The sequence below is a fragment of the Boleophthalmus pectinirostris genome, unplaced genomic scaffold (genome assembly GCF_026225935.1).
Source record: "Boleophthalmus pectinirostris isolate CB_2022bp ecotype Guang Dong unplaced genomic scaffold, ASM2622593v1 HiC_scaffold_9, whole genome shotgun sequence".
Classification (NCBI taxonomy): Eukaryota; Metazoa; Chordata; class Actinopteri; order Gobiiformes; family Gobiidae; genus Boleophthalmus; species Boleophthalmus pectinirostris.
The window spans coordinates 11,190,890-11,213,389 of NW_026571541.1; the positions used below are offsets into that span (position 1 = coordinate 11,190,890).

Genomic DNA, 22,500 nt, shown 5'->3' on the forward strand with positions numbered 1-22,500 from the left:
ATTCAAAACAAACAAGAGAACAACAGATGTAGCCAGGTCAGGTCCAGAGGTGAGGGGGCACCCATTATGGCCCTGAATTATTATGCTAATTAGACCCCACACTCATTACAGGTCAATAGACCTAACTAACTAAGAGAAACTGTAAACAAGTAGGTGTGTTAGTTTCAGAGTAGTTCGTTAGCTCCTTCCTGCAGACAGATATAAGGAAGTGACCACCAGCGTCTGACCAGAACTGAAGAAGCAGCTTGGATGAGCTGTGAAACATCTTCAACCAAACTAACTTTGGTCCAGTCGACAAACAGAATTTTCTCCTCAACATTCTTAGATGTGTTTGAATGGTCTTGAGACTGACTGGCTGACATGCTGAGCAGTTTTTTAACATTTAAAAATTTTATCTTAATTTTTTTACTTAACATTTAGGGATTTTGCCAAATTCCAGCATGCGCAGTTCAAAGTACATTCATAATCTCAGATAAACTTTGGTGTCATTTATTTTGCAGTGTTTTCATCTTTCCCATTAGAGTTTGTAAATCATAAATTTATTTTGTTTTTGGAACCAGCCTCAGAGCAGTCTGACCTGCAGGTTGGTATCGAGGGTTGAGGACAGCAGGAAGACAAAATCTCAGAGCTTCATCGGCCTGCACATCCAGCTCAGTGACATACTCCAGCCTGATGGAGGCGCTCTCTCCAGGGGACAGACTGCCAACACTCATAGAGAATATATCTGGACTCTGGTCGCTCTCCTCCAATAGAAAGGCCTGTTGACCGGAGCTCAGTGCATCATCATACTCCTCACGAGCCTGGAACAAGTAGTGTTGAAAATGAATGTTGGAAATGAGTTAGATTATTTTACAGTTACTTTACATGTTGAATGCAAAGGTCAGGAAACCATGTTTCTTTTGGCTCCATAGACTCTCTAAGATTGGCTCCTGCTGTAGTAGTTTCACGTGGCTAGGCTTTGTCAGCCTAGTTAATTAAAGTAATTTAGAACCAAAATAATAACTACAATAATAACACATTTTTAATTAGTTAAAAAGAAATAATGACTACATTGCTGTTCCTATCATAAAGACCTACAAGTTCTTGGTGATGAAGCAGTAACCTGTTTTGTTCACAGCACTGCATGATACATTACTTGTCAGAACTGTTTGCCTGTTGTGTTTCACATGCACCTTCATTTCTTTTGGACGTACCTGTTTCTTCTCTTTCACCTCAGCCACGATAAGAGTCTCTCCAACTTTAGCACTGAAATGGCAGACGGCTGCTTCACTGGGCATGGGAAAAACAAACACCGCCTCGATGGGTTTCTCCTCTTTGTTTTTGTAGAGCAGTGTTGACACCACTGTGGCGACATGGTCCTTCACATCCACCTGAACATCCACACTCTGCAGAGGCACTGACACAAAACAACACAACTGACATTAGGACATGTTCAAAGCCAGGCTATGTCCAAGTGACTCTCACTTTTAATGTTAGGTTATTTGATTACTACAGTTTTTGTAGATATTACATTTAGGCCTGTCACTGCAAGGGCTGTGGTTGATGAATTAAATAAGAATCCCGAGAAACTATCCCATGATCCCAAGAAATCATCACCTGAACCCTTAAAAATTGGGCGTCCGGGTTTTTTTTTTTTTTTTTTTTTTTTTTGAAGAGATGCAAATGTCCGGGTTTTCAGCACTGTTCATTTTGGGGGCATTAAACTGAGCGTCTCTCGTAGCGTCTGTGACTCAGAAGGAGCGAGACACAAAACAGTCGGTCAGTCTGCAACATACCGAAGCACAAATGCGCATTTAACAATGACTTGTACAAGAACTTCTCCGTTTTCCCGTCCCGGTCGGGACAAGTGGGAGGCCATGTGCAGAGGTTGTGAGGTGAGAGGACAGTGTCCCTCGTTTATCGTGGGGTTAAGTTCTAAAAATAACCTGCGATAGGTGAAATCCACGAAGTAGTCAACTTTATACAATTATTCTATCTGTGTTAAGGCTGTAAAACCCCTCAGTACACACTTTATACACTTTTCTCAGACTGGACAGGTGCAACCCTTTTTACTTCCTGCTTTAAACTTATTCCTGCTGTGGTCATGTTATTTTCCTCCTTCTTTATGTAACGAACTGAAGATTCATTTATTTCGTAATGGAGCCCAACAGAGCAGCGTCCTGCACGGTTAATTTTTGGAGACCCCTGAACTACGGGACCACACCTGCCCATTAACCCGAGATTATATCAAACATTTGCGCTGCCTACGCCACAGACTGAACCAAGACTAAACCAGGACTAACCCAGGACTGATTCCAGGACTGAAGAGGAGGACTAATCCACGACTGAACGAGGACTAAAACAGGACTAAACCAGGACTAACTCAGCTCCGTACCTCACGGAGTTAAACGCGGCAATTGCCCGATCGCGCTTTGCGGACAAACTGCTCTGCATTCTCTCTCTTAAATCCAAGATTAGTCCTGGTTTAAACCTGGTTTAGTCCTGACCCACCCGTGTGTAATTACTACCCGCCTGTAATACACAATACGGTTCATACGATGTAAAAAAAACAAAAACAAACAAACAAACAAACAAAAAAACAAGGTGTCCGGGCCGCGAAGAAACGCCCATTTATGTTTCACAGACCGACAATGTTGGGCGCGTGTGGGGAGAAGAAGACGAATGCTTGGGCACACCGTGCACTGGGTGATCAAAGCAGGGCCAACAATCACAATGCCCCTGCACAGTTGGCCACCGCCAGCCGTTCCTATGACGCCACAGCACAGGAGAGTTTGTATGACCGTGAGTCATTGAGACTGTGCAGGGCAACTGTACAAAGTTTAAGATGCACATTAAATGTATTAAATTTGGAACACAGTCGGTACTTGGGCATTTTATACTCTCCCAAGAACAGAGAGGTTTAGACCGTGATGAAGTTAGTTTCACGTCAGACGTTAGATATTCAGTGACGCGTCAACAGCGGAGATGTTCATTGCCTGTGCGCCGCTTGCTCCATCACGGTGCGGGGAACTGTACACCAAAGCTCCGCTGAGTCCGCGGGTTAGGGACCGTCAATAAATTACCATTGCATTGAATGGAGTCTGCTAAAATATATATATAAAGAAATAAAAAGGGGATTGATAAAAAATAAAAAAGGGATTTATGAAACATTTGTTATTTTTATGTATTTTGAGGGTTAATTAGTTAATACATTTTTTAAATATCTTCCAGGTCAATTAATCTAAAAACACCAAACCAAGTTGTTATAGTAGTCCTACTCCGCATGTATCACGCACACCTTCTGGTTTTCCGAATGAACCCTTTGTGGAATTTTTAGGAATTTTTCCCTTAAAAATCTGTCATTTGTTTTCAATAGCTTCTAAGGCAGATGACCTACCAACTCCAAACCAAGTTATTATAGTAGTCCTCCTCCTCAGGTATCACGCACACCTTTTGGTTTTCCAAATTAACCCTTTGTGGGATTTTTTGGAATTTTTTTTCCTTGGAAATCTGTGATTTTTTTTTCAATAGCTTCTAAGGTAGATGACCTACCAACTCCAAACTAAAAATCCCACAAAGGGTTAATTTGGAAAACCAAAAGGTGTGCGTGATACCTGAGGAGTTGGACTACTATAATAACTTGGTTTGGCATTTTTAGATTGATTGACCTGGAAGATATTGAAAAAATGCATTAACTAATTAACCCTCAAAATACACATAAAAATAACAAATATTTTATAAAACATACATGCACAATCCCTTTTTTGTTTCTTTTTATTTGATTCCCTTTTTTCTTATTTAATTTATTTTATTATTATTATTATTTTTTAGCAGACTCCATTCAATGCAATGGTAATTTATTGGCGGTCCCTAACCCGCGGACTCAGCGGAGCTTTGGTGTACAGTTCCCCGCACCGTGATGGAGCAAGCGGGGCACAGGCAATGAACATCTCCGCTGTTGATGCGTAACTGAATATCTAACGTCTGACGTAAAACTAACTTCACCACGATGAGGTTTAGGAAAAACAGAAGCATAGGAACAGACAAACTAGCGATGAGGATTCTTTTGCCAATAGCACCCTGGTTGCTCGGGATTTTCTCTACCAGTCTAATGTACAAATGCTCCAATTTTTCCCCTTGTTGCCAGTATTTAATGTTTATACCTAACTGAACAATCCTTTCACTAATCAGACACAAAATAGTGACTAATTTATCCTTGTATTTTTACTTGGACTGTACGAGTGTAAACTATTTCCAGTGAGTCATACCTGCTTGCTTCTCAGGCGTAATCAATCCACAGCAACACCTCTCCATTTTCGCTTTATTTTACTTAGTGTTGAGAAACCTGTAAAACAGATATAAAGATATTTTGAATGGAGTCTTGCAGTAATCCGTGTAGCATCAGTAAAAGCTCAGTTTTGTCTTTCAGTGCTGTTTTGTTTTGGACTAACATTAAAAAGGCTACAAAAATAAAATGTGAGTAGTAAATAGATAGTTTGGATAAAATAGCGACAGCGGTTGAGGATTAAAACATGAAGAACAATACAAGAAAACACTACGTTATGGTCCCACCTCTGACAGAAATACAGCTGCTCTGATGGTTTACTGCAGGCTTCATGAAATCAGAGCCCGATCTCACGAGTCTGGGACGGATCCGTGTTACCGTAAAGTCAAGTAAATAGAAAGTGAAACTAAACCGGACAAGTTTGAAATGCGTCTTTATACTGGTGATTACGGTCAGTCAGAGTCGTGCTCACGCAGATGCTCTAAGGTGAAGTCCACTGATGGACAATGAAGCCATAATAAACATGTGCTGACCTTGTTTTTCCTAGTTTTGGTCAGATTTTATTTCCTATCTTCCTGATTTGCTCTTCGGGGGTCAGACACATTCTGAAACAGGTCTAGTGTTGGTCTTCCCATTTTACCTAACTTCCAATAAACTTCACCCCATTTTTTTTAAACTGAGGTTTTGATGGGAACATATAGGCCTTATATTTTTGAAGACCTGTTTGCTTTTTATGTGACAGTTGTAGGTTTGAAAAAGTAGACAACATTTTAGAGACTTTTATTAATTCATTTATTGGAGCATACAAAAGAAACATGTGCAAAGAAAAAAAATACCCTATCACAACATGGTAACATGGCAGGAACATGGCTAACACTTGTATTAATGATGTAAAGACACATTGTACTTTATTTAAGGCACATTTGCAGAACACCTCAATTTTGCATTTTCCTTTAAATGAGCAGTTTAATAAACAAAATAGATCTAGAGTCCCAGTGCATCTTTCTGAACAGTGCACCCCAGAAGAGCATTGGCGGCTTCCACACACTCACTCAGGCCTTGAGCTAGAGAAAAACAGACAGAAACTCAATGATAAACATTTAGTTCATTAAATAATGTATTATTTATGTACAGAAAGGCTGCACAATTTTGAAAAATATATATATATATTTAATTCAGGATTCAGTCCAGAGTGTGTTGAACCACATGATAGATTCAACACTGTCACCACCATGATCAGGGATGTGATTGGCCAAGGAGAAAAAAGCAGGAAAATATATAGACCCATAGTGTGGCGACGCGACAATAACGCATGCGGCAACAGTGCAGCCATTACACACGGTGTAATCACCTCATTTTGACACTTGAAAATGAAAAATGTTAATATGCAAACATTTAGTGGCAACTCAGAAATTTCATCATTGGAAAACAGTTAATTTGAGGAGAAAAAAAACTCAAATACATGCCAAACAATAGGTGCTGACATTTAAGGAAAAATCAAACAACCAAAGAACAGTGTGCAAAGAACAGAGAAAGAGAGAGAGAGAAAGATAGGGAGAGAGAGAGAGAGAGAGAGAGAGAGAGAAAGAGAGAAAGATGTTGCTGTGTTGGACAAAATTGCACTTGCTATGACAAAATGCAGTCTATTTCTGAGCCAGTTTAAGATATAATAAAGTAAATTATAATACAATTATTATGACAGTCCTTACAGTTTTGAATCACTCTACACAAAGTGCAGTGCACATGGACCAGTTCAATGACAGTGTTATTATGCAGCATGTCTGATAATGTGCTATAAATTCTAGATAAACGTGAACTATTAATATTAGTGCTGTCATGCGATTAAAAAAATTGAGAGATTAATTAATTATGATCTGTAATTAATTAATCTAATTAATCTCATTTTAATCTTACCTAAAAAATTGCTGAGAAAAGCCTTCAATTTGAGGTATTTTAATTTAAATTCATTATTACATTATTGTGGCAGATCAAAAGACTGATATAGATTTAAAAAAGTGACTTTATAAAGTCATTTATTGTTTAACAAATCTCTCCAAATTGGCTGTTGAGCCCAAGTCTCCATGAATAAGAAACTGTTTGCTGTAAAGTAGCAAAGACGAGGAAATCTGAACATAAAAACCTTTGTCTACTTAAAGACAATAAAAAGTCCAGTCTTTCCTTAACCATATTAAAAATATTATTGATAGAGAAATGCTTTATATATGAGATCACTGGTTTTAGTCCTGGTTTAGACCTGGTTTAGACCTGCTTTAGTCCTACTTTAGTCCTACTTTAGTCCTGGAATGGATTAATTCTGGTTTTAGTCCTGGTGTTAGTTCTGGTTTAGTCCTGGTTTAGACCTGGTTTTAGTTCTGGTTTTAGTTCTGGTTTAGTCTTGGTTTAGTCCTGGTTTAGTCCTGGTTTAGTCCTGGTTTAGACCTGGTTTAGACCTGGTTTAGACCTGGTTTTAGTTCTGGTTTTAGTCCTGGTTTAGACCTGGTTTAGACCTGGTTTTAGTTCTGGTTTAGACCTGGTTTAGACCTGGTTTTAGTTCTGGTTTTAGTTCTGGTTTAGACCTGGTTTAGACCTGGTTTAGACCTGGTTTAGATCTGGTTTAGATCTGGTTTAGATCTGGTTTAGACCTGGTTTTAGTTCTGGTTTTAGTTCTGGTTTAGTCCTGGTTCAATCCTGGTTTAGACCTGGTTTAGTCCTGGTTTAGACCTGGTTTAGACCTGGTTTAGACCTGGTTTTAGTTCTGGTTTTAGTTCTGGTTTAGTCCTGGTTTAGTCCTGGTTTAGACCTGGTTTAGTCCTGGTTTAGACCTGGTTTAGACCTGGTTTTAGTTCTGGTTTTAGTCCTGGTTTAGACCTGGTTTAGACCTGGTTTAGACCTGGTTTTAGTTCTGGTTTAGACCTGGTTTAGTCCTGATTTAGACCTGGTTTAGATCTGGTTTAGATCTGGTTTAGACCTGGTTTTAGTTCTGGTTTTAGTTCTGGTTTAGTCCTGGTTTAGTCCTGGTTTAGACCTGGTTTAGTCCTGGTTTAGACCTGGTTTAGACCTGGTTTTAGTTCTGGTTTAGTCCTGGTTTAGACCTGGTTTAGTCCTGGTTTAGACCTGGTTTAGACCTGGTTTAGACCTGGTTTAGACCTGGTTTTAGACCTGGTTTTAGTTCTGGTTTTAGTCCTGGTTTAGACCTGGTTTAGACCTGGTTTAGACCTGGTTTAGTTCTGGTTTAGACCTGGTTTTAGTTCTGGTTTTGTTTGGTTTAGACCTGGTTTAGACCTGGTTTAGTCCTGGTTTAGACCTGGTTTTAGGTTTAGACTGTTTTAGTTGGTTTTAGTTGGTTTTAGTTCTGGTTTAGTCCTGGTTTAGTCCTGGTTTAGACTGGTTTAGACCTGGTTTAGACCTGGTTTTAGTTCTGGTTTTAGTTCTGGTTTAGTCCTGGTTTAGTCCTGGTTTAGTCCTGGTTTAGACCTGGTTTAGTCCTGGTTTTAGACCTGGTTTAGACCTGGTTTTAGTTTCTGGTTTAGTCCTGGTTTAGACCTGGTTTAGAACCTGGTTTAGACCTGGTTTTAGTTTCTGGTTTTAGTTCTGGTTTAGACCTGGTTTTAGTCCTGGTTTATTTAGACCTGGTTTAGATCTGGTTTAGATCTGGTTTAGACCTGGTTTTAGTTCTGGTTTTAGTTCTGGTTTAGTCCTGGTTTAGTCCTGGTTTAGACCTGGTTTAGTCCTGGTTTAGACCTGGTTTAGTTTTTAGACCTGGTTTAGTTCTGGTTTTAGTCCTGGTTTAGTCCTGGTTTAGACCTGGTTTAGTCCTGGTTTAGACCTGGTTTAGACCTGGTTTTAGTTCTGGTTTTAGTCCTGGTTTAGACCTGGTTTAGACCTGGTTTAGACCTGGTTTTAGTTCTGGTTTTAGTTCTGGTTTAGACCTGGTTTAGTCCTGGTTTAGACCTGGTTTAGATCTGGTTTAGACCTGGTTTTAGTTCTGGTTTTAGTTCTGGTTTAGTCCTGGTTTAGTCCTGGTTTAGACCTGGTTTAGTCCTGGTTTAGACCTGGTTTTAGTTCTGGTTTTAGTTCTGGTTTAGACCTGGTTTAGACCTGGTTTTAGTTCTGGTTTTAGTTCTGGTTTAGTCCTGGTTTAGTCCTGGTTTAGACCTGGTTTAGACCTGGTTTTAGTTCTGGTTTTAGTTCTGGTTTAGTCCTGGACTGGTTTAGTCCTGGTTTAGTCCTGGACTGGATTAGTCCTGGTTTTAGTCTTGGTGTTAGTTCTGGTTTAGAGGCGCACAGGAGGAAGCTCGGTTTACGCAGCGTACGCGAGAAAACACGATCCACACGCGGCTCACGGGAGCACGTCGGTGTCCGCGCAGTAACTACGGAAAGAAACGTGGTCCGCGCGTTCTCAGGTTAATGACGATGATGAAGGTGTGTGTTTGTGTTTGTGTGTGTTTGTGTGTGTTTGTGTGTGTTTGTGTGTGTGTGTGTTTGTGTGTGTTTTGTGTGTGTTTGTGTGCGTGTGTTTGTGTGTGTTTGTGTGCGTGTTCCCTCATGTGGCAGGTCACTATAGGACAGTAGTGCAGACATCATGAGCCTATGCAGGTTGTTTTCACCAGTGACATTTAAGTTGTAGGCGATATTATATTTGTTATTTTCTTTTATATTTCACGTCGGGAGAATAATTTCCAAGACACGAATGTGTTTTTACCTGTGCACTGCTGCTTCTGTTCTACTGGCTCTTCGACCTCGTCCACTGTGCGACTGACGGCGCCAACGTTAACATGACGTTTACATCGCTGTTACTGCGTGCGTTTTGTGTGGGTTTCCGGCAATGAGTGGAATTACCGAAATAAAAAAATGTATAAATGTGTTTTTTTTGTGTGTGTGTGTGTGTGTTGTTGTCCCAACAACACATAAAAACAGGTTTTATTATAAAGCAACTCGCATACAGAAACAGTAAAGTTAGAGATTAAAAATGAGATTAACGCGATTAAAAAACATAACGCGCTAAATATGACTGTAATTAATTAATCGCAATTAACGCGATAATTTGACACCCCTAATTAATATTATAGTCATCATCATGGATGTTGCTCTTGTTATTGTGTAGTTATTATGTATACTAATATGTTTTTATTGTGCCTACACAACACTCTGCAATAAGCAATATAAAGAGAGTGGGAGTGTGGCTGTTCGTGGATTTCCTCACAGGTGTGGTTTGGCTAATCATCTCTACCAACTCACCAACTCAACTAGTGAAACAGCCTGAGACCACCACACTCAACTGTTATTATGACTGTATGCACTTAACATACTGCAATACCAGCTCTTCTACAAACACTCTGACCACTGTCACCCTCCCGACGTGCAACACTTTTGGGACTATAAAGCGCACCGGATTATAAAGCGCTGTATCAAAGAACGGGTCTATTTTCATACATAAGGCGCATTATAAAGCACATTAAGCAGAAGTGCGCGTCCCAGAAGAAACAGCGATCGAGATGCCGGACTTTTTCGCCGTATACGGACCGAACCAGGAGGACTAAATCGGGACTAATCTTGGAGTTGAGACCACGCTCCGCGGAGGAGGGTGTGCGCGGAGCGTGATTGGGCCCCGTGGCGCGCGGAGCTCTGCGCAGTTTGAAATCTGTTTAGTAAACATGTCTCTTAAAAGGTGCCATTTTGGGGTCCTTATCGGTCCTTATGCACACATTACTCCTCGTGGAGTAATATGTACTGGTAACGGTAATGTTCCGACAATCCATGAAGCGATGTTGTTTCGTATCTTACCAAAGCTGCACTAAAACATTTTGACAGCGCTGTGTACCACATAACATCCATTCGAGGTCAGTAACTGTAACTGAATTTATTAAGAAATTACCGTTCTGTGAGCGCAGCCACGTCACAGCCTTCATGACCAACAGCTCCCACTCGTCCTTAGCATCAGCTTTCAGACCATGAAGCCAGACCAGAGCCAAAATGGTGGCCCACACTTCTTTCTTTGCCTAAATAACCGACACAAAGCAAATTCAGCTGAGTGAAAAAGAGCACCAGCGAGTACCAGATATATTTTGGTACCATTTTATAATAACTACATCTTAATTGGCTAAAATAAAGCATACACAATGGCTTAAATAATGAACAAATAGTTAATTAAGAATGATTCAGGCTTAGTAAATACTTGAGGGGTTATAAGATAGGGTCAGGGTAATAACTATTACCTACCAAATCGGAATCATTCTTAATTAACTATTTGTTCATTGTGAATTAAGTCTTTGTTCGTGCTTTGTCAAGACACTTTAAGTGTTAACGATATTTTTAAATGAAATATTTATGAAGCATAATATATACATGATTACACTTTACATTACTAATTATTTTCTGATTTTCTAAAATGAATGTGTAAAAATGACATTGTTTCACACACTGATACCTCCCTGAATCACTTTCTGAATGACAAAGTAAACTAAAGTGTAAAAAAATATATTTTACATTAATTGAATTATTTTGAGGGATAGATTAGATGGAAATGACTTATTTTTTCTTCTAAGAGAGTTATTTTTTTTTAAATCTTATAATTATATTGATTAACCTAACAATCTTGACCTCCATACTCACCATTGCAGGCAGTTTGCTCTCCAGGTCTTGGCTGGTCTTGCTCAGGGCTTGGGCCAGAGCTGGTTCTAACTCCCAGCAGCCTGAAGCCTTCTGCAGGGACACCACCTGCAGCAGAGGGTCCCGCTGCACTTTGGGTGAGGGAGGCAAGTCAAACCCTTCATCTTGAACCAACACCTCACAAAAATCTATGTCTTCACACATACTTAAAGCCACTAGAAAACACAAAAGAGCACAATTTAGATACTTCTGCTGCGTTCACATCTGCACACAAACCACGAGACTAAACCAAACCCAGAAACAAATTTGGACTTATAGAGACTGTAGTCCTGTAGTCGCTTAATCAATTGACTTTGATTTTTTTTAGCTGACTAAAGTTTTTATTGGTTGATCATTATTTTATTCATATTTCAAGTATTTATGAGACAACAGCAGAATGGAGAAGAGGTTTAGTTGAAAATTTGGAAGTGAATCATGGTCATGAGTTTAATCTGCATTGTCATATCCTCCTGACTACCAGAGAAAAAATGTATTCCAATTTAATTTTTTTTTAGCTTCCCCAGTTATTTAGAAGACAGTGACTATACTGAAAACTTTTTTTTTCTTTTTCAAGTTTTTATTTGAAAAATACAGCATGTCCACTATAGCGGACATCAGAACTTTATTGATGTACAAATTTAACAACTTCCATAGAATTCAATTCCATAGAGAGTAACTGAACTCAGGATTTATGTCCCTCAACAACCTCAATACAGATGTGTAGTGCATTTATTTTGGAACATTGCACTTTGAACGTTTTCTGGTTTACTTTGTGTGATATTTGAGGAAGCAATTCCCCTTTTTTGAAACACACAGAAAGACTTGGCACTTAGTGCATATCACATAGGTTTTGCTGTTACAGCCAGATCTACGACACCTTGATGCATGTGGTTCATCCACCATTTTTGCAAGATGTAGCGCTCCATAGTGTCTTTGAAGCCCAATACATTTGAATGTTTGGATAACCTTAACAGGCTATGTAAATGGAGCACCCAAAGAAAGTCTTCAACTCTCCAGGGGTAGTGTTTAGTGATGTTCCAGAATGAAGGACTTCACGTTGGTTTGTGCACATAGCCATTTTTTCAAACACAGAGTCATCAATGTACTGTTCAAAATAACAAAGTGGGGTCCAGTTTTGGCATGTTGTGGCATCACTGCTTAGAATAATTGGAAGATCATCCAGTTGGGGGTTAAATCTTAAGGAAAACAATAAAAAATGTCAGTTTTTTCTTTTTAAAGGTGAAAGATTGTTATAGTAAACTATTACAAAATTGAATTATTCTGAATAGTTTTTTTTTTGCAAAATGATTTGAATGAACTAAATATATAAAATACATTGTAAAATACATAATACTAAGAGAGTACAAGATCAAGATGTACACTGTAGTCTTGCTCCAGAGCAGACAGCGACTGGACACTGACTCTTCTTCCTCAACCTCATCCTCATCCTCAGAGCTCTCTGATTCCTCAGCCTCTCCCTCAAACAATGGATCCTGGTCATCATCATCAGACAACTCAATATATGAGTTTTCTACCACAATTTGTAGTAATATTTTCTCTGCCTCTGACCTTGAACCAATTCCTTCAAATTGGAAAAAAATAAATAAATGACTCCAAATGTCCACTTCGGAGGACATTTGTTAAACACTCAAATTTCATTGTAAAATATTGTTACTTTACTTTAAAAATGGTTTTAATGTGTTCATTAGACATTCATAAAAATATAACAATGCAACTTTGATCCAAAATTTGCTTAATAAAAAAGGTATACCACTTACTGTTCTTTTTTCCATAAAATGTGGTTGTATTGATGGCAGCCATTTTCCTTGAAAAGGAGGAGGGTCTTTTCAAAGCTCCACCCTTATAAATTTGGTATCATTTGAAAGCTCTGAATATCCTCTTTAAATCACAGAGTTGGTTAGGTAATGCGCAGGGGGTTGGAAATATTTTAGTAAAGAAATGTCCACTAGAGAGGACAAAAATGAACTATGGGTAGTCAGGAGGATATAAATACAGTTTCCTGGTATTTTTCTGTTCAAATATTTGTTTTTGTCGTCTTGGTTGACATCTTTTCTCCACTACTGCACTTAAGGAAGTCGACAGGAGGAGACAAAGAGGTCTGTTGTTCCGGGCCCCAGGGTCTTAGGAGTCCAGAATTTTACCCTCTTCCTATTTATTTATATTAAAGTGGAGGTGTCTTGCCCCAGGGCCCCAGATTTCTGTTGACGGGCCTGACTGTATTACTTGGACTAGACCAGGACCAAACCAACCAGGGGTGTAGCATGAAATTCTGTGTGATTCTCTGTATTGGGCAATTATGATTTCAAAATTCCAGAGATCAAAACACTTTCATCTCCAAGGCTTCACACAATGTATCTTGCACATACTTACTTGGTGGAGCTGCGAAGCCACTAGATCCCACCACTGGAAGCGCTAAAGAAGTAACAAAAAAGCAGAGATAATTATAAGAACAAAAAGCCTTCACCCCTCGTTGCGTCTGTGGGGTACATGCCCCCATGAACATCTTGCCTCTCTTCTCCACCTACATCACCCCTCCCCCAGTGTCAGTGTAAATATGATCTCATCTTTCAGCTCAGGTTTATTAAACACATTTTTGACCACTGTTTTCTCCTATAATCTCCTGAAACACACTAGACTGATGTGCCTTTGACAGACTTTTGCCCTTCAGACACAACACTTGTTACAAAAAGACAAACAAAGTAAAATGTTCAGAAGGCAATAGAGAGACATTTTCTTAGATAGCGGCTTGATTTGCACATCATTGTTATAAAAACTTAAAAGTCGCAAAATGACTTACCATCAAAAGATCCAGGAGATCCACTACCTGGGGAAGAAGCAACAGAATATTACCTTATAAAAACCTTTGTTCATATTCAGATACTTACTCCTCTTTTTGCGACCAAATTTTGGGAGGCTGAACCCTTTTTTTTGTTTGTTTTGAGCACCTGACACAAATGTTGAAACAAAACATTAGCCAAATTGCTAATTTGAACTGACTGCACCTGTACTGTTGAACATGTTTCAGTGGACAGCCCATATACATGTACTGCTTACATTACATGACTTCATTGTCAGTATTTGATTGTACTTACAAGCCATCATTGGCATCATATCAGGACAAGACATCCGGGCGAAGGGCATGGGTGCACTACAACCCATCATCACTGTGGGGGAGATTAATACAGGATTATGTACAGGTCAACAGAAACTAAAATAAATACATTTTCGAGATTGTAATCATTGCAAATCAGAGTTCATGTTTGTCTGTCTTTACAGTTATAGTTTTGAGTATTGAGTATCGCCGGGTTACATGCACTGGCATCATGTTCATGTTAATTTTTTTTTTTTCAGTGAGGAAAATGTTGCTTAGTTTTGGGACTTGCTTGGTAAAGGGACATCTCTTCTCAGCAGAGGGCCTTGAATGGCTTCTCCGCTGGTTTTGTTCACGGCGATGAAGGCAGTGAAGGAGCTGCTGACTCCTGATTGGACGCTCAGATCAATGATTTTCTTCTTCACAGTGTCGTCTTTCTGTCCTCTAGCGCCCTCTTGCTCCTGCTCCAGAGATCGAATGAGAGAGCGTGCTGCCAGCCTGTGCACTGTGAGTCTGCACATAAACAGGAAACAGAAAACTACATTAAACAGACAAGTGCTGAGGTTAATGGTGAACTTATTAATCCTCCATAGAGGAAGTTCATTCTCTACATTTGACCAGTGCTTCAGTGCTGCTGTGGCACCCTGTCAGGAGTAGTGGGCAGCTGCCGTGCAGAGGTCAGGGACCCATCTCCAGATCTTGGTTTGGTTAGGACCACCTAGCTGGAGGATTTTGTCTAATGTGCATGTTCTGGATTAAGTTGTTTACAGTATTTATTACTATTTAATGGGTGGTTCATGTAATTCATGCGAGTCTAATAACATTTTTAAAAATTTAAATCAATTTCTCATATCCTAAATTGAGGTACAATCTTCACTGTGGCAGCAGATGCTTGTCAGACATTCTCTGTTGGCATTCAGAGGTGGCTGGTGGTATAGTTTTTTGGGGGGGCACATAGGCCAAAATTATAAATATATGTCTTATATATAGGTTATATAATACTATAATGAATGCCAGAAACAGACAGTCATTTTGGTCACTATTGGCTGAACTAAATCCATCAGAGCACAACGCACAGCCAAGCGCAAACTTTACGCAGCAGTACAACCTGATCCACATCTCACAACCAGCCCCAACAACACAACGTAACACACGACTCACAACCAGCCCCAACAAACAGCACTAACAACACAACCTGATCCACCGCTCACACTCAACTCCAAAAACATCAGCAAAACTACAATAAGAGGTTACAGTCACAAGACAAACACACGGCATCAGCGCCGCTCCTACAGCGCACAGCAAAACAACCGGAGCAGCTCCATCGCACCCATGGGCTCATATACGCATTATTTAACTATTAACACTATAACACTATTTACCTGTGAGGCTCCGTCCTCAGATTTGCCCATAACTAACAAAAACAAGCCTCTGATGCAGAGTGTATTCTCTACCCACTGTCCTGTTGGTTGTCTCCAAGATGAAGAGATCAAACTGGTCCAAGTCCCGGTCCAGTCAGGTCCACGACACAAGGTCCAGGAGCCGAGTGCATGAACTGGTTGTAAAACTAGTCTTAATCTCACTTCCCACTTAAACCTGAAAATGACACCAGTCCATATTAGCACTAGGGCACCAGGTAGACTTATGCCCTCTGCGAGTTATGCCTTGAAACTTTTTACGCCCAACAAATAAGCAGGCATAAGCCAACAGAGCAGCGAGCGACTGCCCCAGGTACCAGCGGGTCTGAGTCTGTGTGTCCGCTGCTTTCGGTCTCTCCTCACACTCTCCTATGTGGAGGTTCAGGCCAAAGTAAGTAGCCGCCTTTTGCCTGTGTTTGAATCAGAATAAGAGCCATAGGATTTCACCACAGCCAGATGCACTCATTTCAGCTTAATGCTTCTTTTCTTGCTTGGCAAAAAGGGTCCCGCTGAAGAGAAAACATATTACTCCCTAAAAACTGTTCCTCGGATGCACTTTGATTTGAAGTTGAACTCGCCATAGCTGTATAGTACAAAGCTTTTGCTTGTGCACATAAATCAGATGTCAGAGAAGAAAAAAAATAAAATAAATAACAAATAACATAATGATAAAAAATAATACAATGTGACCATCTTCCCTTTCCCTAATCTTTTTAAAGTTCTCCCCAACAAGGACCTCTATTTGAGTGAGGCGTGTTTGGAACGCACCGACCTTTTCGTGTAGGGAGTCCACAGACACCTGGACAGGTTTAATAAGGCCCTGTATCAGTATGACCATTGTGTCTTGGTGTTTCGCTAATACAGCCATGAGTGATGACATGGAGAAGCTATCTTCCCCGGCAGTTTGAGATGCTACCTCTTCATTAGCATGAGAGCCGTGATCTGCATCTGGTGTTGCCATGTTAGCTGCCATGGCTGCTCTCGCTATAGTAACTGCTGTCGTTACAGTAGCGCCAGAGGTTTTTTTTTTGTTTTATGTAGCTCACAGCATCCTCCAGCTTGTGAAAAAGCACATCAGCATGTGCAAGTTATCTTCAAAGATTAAGAAAATTCCACATGAGATTCATCGTGTGTCATCTACATCATGTGCGGAAGCCTCACGTGCAGAAGCCCAACTACTGCTACTGTCAAATTTTCTCAAAACTTCAGGCTCTCCCATAGACCTCCATTAAGTCGCAATCAAATGCCAAGCACATGACTCAAATAAAGTGATGTGAGCACATTTAACATGATAAAATATGTCAATGCAGATACACGTTCAATTTTACACAAAATATTAAACATGCAGCCTAATACAAAATAACCACGAAACATTATATATATATACAGTCCTTGACAAAAGTCTTGTCGCTTATCCATTTTGTAGAAACAAAAGTTTATAACCTGACTATAAATGAATCGATTGGTTTTAGAAATGTCTCATATGAAAGCTAAAACCCTCCCAAATTATGCTCAATATACTAAAATAAATTTGCTTCACTGAAAAAAGATTGATCATTTAATGAACACAAAAGGTCAGATTTTGGCAAGACAAAAGTCTTGTCGCCTACAGAAAATTGAACAAATAATTTACTTAAAATACAAAAATATGTTGCATAACGTCAGTGAATTAAGTAGTGGTGCCGTGAGATCCATATTTAATATCTTGTATGACTTCCATGAGCTTGAAGGACTGCATCCATGTGATTCAACAATGATTCATACAATTTGTTGATGAAGTCATCAGGAATAGCAAAGAAAGCGTCTTACATGCCTCCCAGAGTTCATCAAGATTCTTTGGTTTTGCCTTCCATGCTTCCTCTTTCATTCTACCCCAGACATGCTCAATGATGTTCATGTCTGGTGACTGGGCTGGCCAGTCCTGGAGCACCTTGATCTTCTTCACCTTGACAAACTTTGATGTAGAGATAGAAGTATGCGATGGAGCACCATTCTGCTGCAAAATTTGACCCCTTTTATGGTTGGGGATGTAAGAGGAGCTAATACTTCTTGATATTTTAGGTTATTGATATTGCCTTCCACCCTGCAAATGTCTCACACACCCACATACTGGATGGAACCCCAGACCATGATTTTTCCGCCACCAAACTTAACTGTTTTCTGGGTGAATCTTGGATCCATGAGGGCTCCAGTAGGTCTCCTGCAATATTTGCGGCAGCTGTGATGTAATTCAACCGAGGATTCATCTGAGAAATCCACCTTCTGCCACTTTTCCAGTGTCCATCCTTTTAGCAGGCTGTGGGCCTTGGCAAATGCCACACGTTTTTTTAATTGCCTTTTGTTTAGTGCTGGTTTCTGCGCACTGATTCGACCATGGAGGCCATTTCGAGACAGAATTCTACAAACTGTTCAGGTTGACACAGGGACTTGAGGTGACCAGGCCTGGTGGAGTCTGCTGCAGTGGAAAAGGGGCTGGCCTTGGATTTTCGAATCAACAAACTGTCCTCCCGAGCAGTTGTCTTGCGGGGTCTGCCGGACCTGGGCTTGTCAAAAACATCTCCAGTCATTTCAGATCTTTTTCTTATTCTTTGTACTTGACGCTGAGACACATTGAAGGTGTCAGCCACCTCAGCAGTGGATCTGGTCTTCAGCCTCTTGATAATTAACGCTTTGGTCTCAGGGTGGATCTTAGGCATGTTGTCAGAGGTCAAGTTGCAGTTGATGTGAAGGTCTGGTGTGCTGAGGTTCTTTTTATACACACCCACTAATTGATTGATCAGTAACTGATCACAGGTGAGGCTGTAATCTAGGATTGGGTGCATCATATGACAAGGCGACAAGACTTTTGTCTTGCCAAAATCGGACCTTTCTGTGTTCATTAAATGATCAATCTTTCTTCAGTGAAGTAAATTTATTTTAGTATATTGAGCATAATTTGGGAGGTTTTTAGCTTTCATATGTGACATTTCTAAAACCAATCGATTAATTTAAAGTCAGGTTATAAGCTTTTGTTTCTACAAAATGAATAAGCGACAAGACTTTTGTCAGCGACTGTAATATATATATATATATATATATATATATATATATATATATATATATGTGTGTGTGTGTGTGTGTGTGTACACACACATATGGGAGAGGGAGGCATCACATAACACCGATGCACAGTGGCTGGTGGATCTGAGAGAAGACCACAGCAACCTCCCTGAACAGAATCCAGTCACCATCACAGTGGCAGACATCCAGGAAAGAGTCTCAGGTACGAAAAACTGGACCGCACCAGGCCCTGACATGATCCATGCATACTGGCTAAAGAAGCTCACTGCTCTCCACGAGCGCCTGGCAGGACAAATGAACCAGCTGCTAAGGGATGGGACTCACCCTGAATGGTTAACCCAAGGGCGTACGATCCTGATCCTAAAGGATCCCTCAAAGGGTGCAGTCCCATCCAACTATCGGCCAATAACCTGTCTCTCCACAACATGGAAGCTCATGTCTTGCGGCTAAGATAAGTGGGCACATGGATCAATACATGAGCGCAGCACAGAAGGGCATCGGCAAAAACACCAGGGAAGCCAAGCACCAACTCCTGGTTGACCGAACAGTCGCCCGACTGGTTGACAGATACTGCGCAGAACTCTCAAGCTCCCAGGCCTCTGGTAGAGGACCCGAGCTGAATGAGGGTGAGCGAGATCTACCACCGTGGAAGGTGAGAAACACACATTTTATATATATATATATATATATATATATATATATATATATATATATATATATATATAATATCTCACACACACACCACACAGCGATAGATAGATAAGAGGCCAGCCGCCACTGGCGTTAAGACAAAAATATAAAAGTGTAGTGTTTTGATTAAATGAAACTACACAATGTACAGAGTGGTTTTAAAAGTTGTTTAACAATGGGCTTTGCTGTGTTTGAACATATAACAATCTCTCTCGTGTTATATGTTATATAGTCCATCTCCAGCACTGCCAACTGTTCATGTTGAATTACCTTTAGACACACAGTGTGTTCACACTCACCCTGTGTCCTCCGCTGGTTTGAGGCTGAAGTTGAGCTTGTTCTCGGTGGGACGTCCTGCCAGGCTGTACTTGACAGTCACACAGCCCTCTGCTCCCTCTTTGCTCTAAAATACACCACAGCTTTTGGCCATTGCTCTAAACAGAGATGTACTGCCCCCTACAGCCCACAGTGAGCACCTGTCCAGTGAGTTGGGCGTACAGCAGTGACCGTTGTCCCTGGAAAATGGATGTGAGAGGTGGGGACAGCACAGAGGCAGACACCCCTTTGGGCAGGTCCCATTTCACAGAGATGTCCACCACTGCTGGCTGCATGGCGAAGCGCAAAGACTGGATCACCTGGAGAGGACACAGGGATTATAGAAGTTATCTGATCCATTTTAGGGTAGTAAATAATAACAACACATTAATCATATTAATCGTACATAGAACTTTTCCAAACATCCCTTTACAACTGTGTATTTTTCATTCACTCCCAGTGCTCATTGGTGATAAGATTTTCTGCAGTCACAGCTGCCCTGGGCCAGCCTGATGGAACTGTGGTAACCAATCTGCACCTACGGCCCCGATCACCAACACTCACAACACAAAAATATGGATGAAGTGTCTTGCAAAAAGACATATCAACAGTGTGCACTAGTCAGAGCTGGCATCAAAATAATGCAACGCAACAATAATAAATAACAATACTAAAAATCTGTCACAGTCACTGGTGGTGAACATCTTGAGTAAGCAGCAATCTCTATGAATCACAATTGTGATGTGTTACTTTGGGTTGCATCCTGTCATTTCCAGTGATGAACTGGGCGTGTCCTCCTCCTTCTTTGGCCAAACCCTTGATAAGAGCAGAACTGGCTCCTTCTCCAATCCCAAAAGAAAAACACCTGAGACATAAAGAGGTTTGATTCACACAATAAACAGGACACAAGTTCAGTCAATGCTGTATTTTACCTGTGAGAGCCTGCATTAGACTTGACCAGGTTGATAACTTCTTTGGTGTTTCCTACTTCTCCATCAGTGAAGACAAACAGCTACAGAGCACAGTTCAGACAGTTTTACATTCCATGCAGCAGTGACAGAGAAGACAGTAAATATCTCAGAAATAAGTCAAGTACAGGCCCTTTAAACTTTGTATTATATGTGAAGGGGCCCCGAAATTACACTTGCACAAAAAAGAAATTGGGACTAAATAGCACTAAACCTGAAATTAATACTTGGCGAGACGAGGACTTAAACAGGGCTACAACAGGGCTAAATCACAAAGTACATCAGGACCATCAAACTTAAATGCACTCTGAAATAAGTCAAATCTACCCTTTACCTCTGCACCACATCCAAATTGGGAATAAACCCGTCTTTAAACCTGGACTAGACCTGGACCACTGCAGGCTAATCTGAACAGACACACAGATCATCTAAATGTACCTGTCTGGGCTGGTTGGGGATGCAGCCCTGACTGTAAATGCGTTTTAGAGGAGCCAGAATCTCAGTTCCTCCCAGGTTAGCCTCCATCTTTTCCACCTTTTTCAGAGCCTCCTCCATTGTCTTTTGGCTGTACTCCACACTCTCCCTGTAAAAAAAGACACAGCCAAAGCATCTTTAGATGTGTGTCTCGGGGATTTAGGCAGAGATTGCAATACTATGATTTGTAAAAATTATTTACGAAAAGACTTGTTCAAATGTGGATCCAAAACTGTAGATGTTAAAGTAGCAGCCCATGGGTAAGCTCTTGAGCAGCAGCAGCAGAGTGTCCTGAGAACATAAAACTATAGTGAGAGAAAAGCTCAAACTATAACAGTTTGCTCTTGTATACAGCCTATGTACGCACTGCATACCCGTGCACTGGCAATCCGACTCCCTGACTCTCCTCTGTGGCCCATAGAACAGTCCATACTTCCAGATCGATCCAATAGAAACACAAACTCTCCAGAGGAAGACACAGACGACATATTGTCTTTGGGGAACTCCGGATACAGACTCAGCATCAGGGCTGGGTCTCCCATCAGAGAGCCTGAAAACAACAGGCAGCTGTTACTATATTTGTCCATTAATTCACACTGTCAAAGTGTGAGTGGTGAATACACACAAATTAAAACACTGCTTTCCTCACAGTTTCACAGTTAAAGTAGATGAGGTGTATTACAAAGTGTCTGAATATGTGAACAAAGAACAGATGGAGATAGAGAAAGCACATTCTAAAGCAGACAGTAATTTAAACTAACTCACAAAAGTCTGTACTGCAAATGTGAATTGAACTGATGAATTAGTATTTACAGCAGTCTATGCAAACAGACTGGTAATAAGTGTTATAAACTTTGACACTTTCATAGACCAACTGTAGCCATTATAAAACTATAAAAATTTACTTGTTGGAGAATCACTGTTCTACCACTTCACATCACAGCTCTTTACACATGAAGAAATGAACAAGCAAAGCCAGAAATTAAAACATCTATCAGATTTGACTGCAAATCATTTTTTTACCCCTAGATGGCAGTAGACCACACAGAGTATCATGTGCTCACCAGGTTTGGCTGAGGCCTGTCCTGCCTCCACCACAGCTGAGGGCTGGTGACTGTCTTTGTAATAAATGAGCAGCTCCACGTCTCGGTCAAACTTGTGTCCTGCTGCCAGTTTCACCTACCGACAAACAAAATGTAATGTGGTTTAAATGAAGTGGTATATACATTATATGAAATGTAGGGTTGTAATTATGTAATTAATCAAATTATAATTGTGATTTCAGTTAATATTACATTCAATTACAAAAATTTTGCTTATGTGCCACTCAAAACCAGGAGCATAAAACATATTATATATAATATATATATTTAAAAAAATGTGTTTCTCACCTTCCACGATGGTAGGTCTCTCTCACCCTCATTCAGCTCGGGTCCTCTACCAGAGGCCTGGGAGCTTGAGAGTTCTCCGCAGTATCTTTGCTGTTCCCAGTACTGCACTTTTCTGGACTGAGATGTCCATTGTTTTTCCCGGTATCTGTTGAAGCCACTC

The 22,500-nt window shown here is 40.4% G+C and overlaps 2 protein-coding genes across 5 annotated transcripts in view; both read right to left on the bottom strand.

Moving 5' to 3' along the window:
- The window catches only part of LOC110154573 (von Willebrand factor A domain-containing protein 5A-like), a 23,384-nt gene extending 18,735 nt beyond the window's left edge, over positions 1-4,649 (bottom strand). Inside the window, exons 1-4 of the mRNA XM_055166967.1 lie at positions 4,552-4,649; positions 4,248-4,324; positions 1,194-1,396; positions 578-800 (exon numbers count right to left, since the gene is read on the bottom strand). Of these exons, the coding sequence (XP_055022942.1) occupies positions 578-800; positions 1,194-1,396; positions 4,248-4,293 (472 nt within the window). The 5' untranslated portion in view covers positions 4,294-4,324; positions 4,552-4,649. The remainder of the gene's footprint in view (positions 1-577; positions 801-1,193; positions 1,397-4,247; positions 4,325-4,551) is intronic.
- A 383-nt stretch (positions 4,650-5,032) lies between these two features.
- Positions 5,033-22,500, bottom strand: part of LOC110175137 (von Willebrand factor A domain-containing protein 5A-like) — a 23,722-nt gene continuing 6,254 nt past the window's right edge. Inside the window, exons 6-21 of one of the 4 annotated variants that reach the window (XM_055166961.1) lie at positions 22,014-22,128; positions 21,324-21,499; positions 21,152-21,240; positions 20,914-21,058; positions 20,440-20,519; positions 20,258-20,372; positions 19,669-19,827; positions 19,492-19,595; positions 14,317-14,537; positions 14,026-14,097; positions 13,819-13,878; positions 13,731-13,757; positions 13,304-13,345; positions 10,877-11,088; positions 10,140-10,263; positions 5,033-5,328 (exon numbers count right to left, since the gene is read on the bottom strand). In XM_055166961.1, coding sequence (XP_055022936.1) covers positions 5,249-5,328; positions 10,140-10,263; positions 10,877-11,088; positions 13,304-13,345; positions 13,731-13,757; positions 13,819-13,878; positions 14,026-14,097; positions 14,317-14,537; positions 19,492-19,595; positions 19,669-19,827; positions 20,258-20,372; positions 20,440-20,519; positions 20,914-21,058; positions 21,152-21,240; positions 21,324-21,499; positions 22,014-22,128 — 1,821 coding nt within the window. In that variant the 3' untranslated portion in view covers positions 5,033-5,248. The other 3 variants (XM_055166962.1, XM_055166963.1, XM_055166964.1) reach the window with 3 other exon arrangements.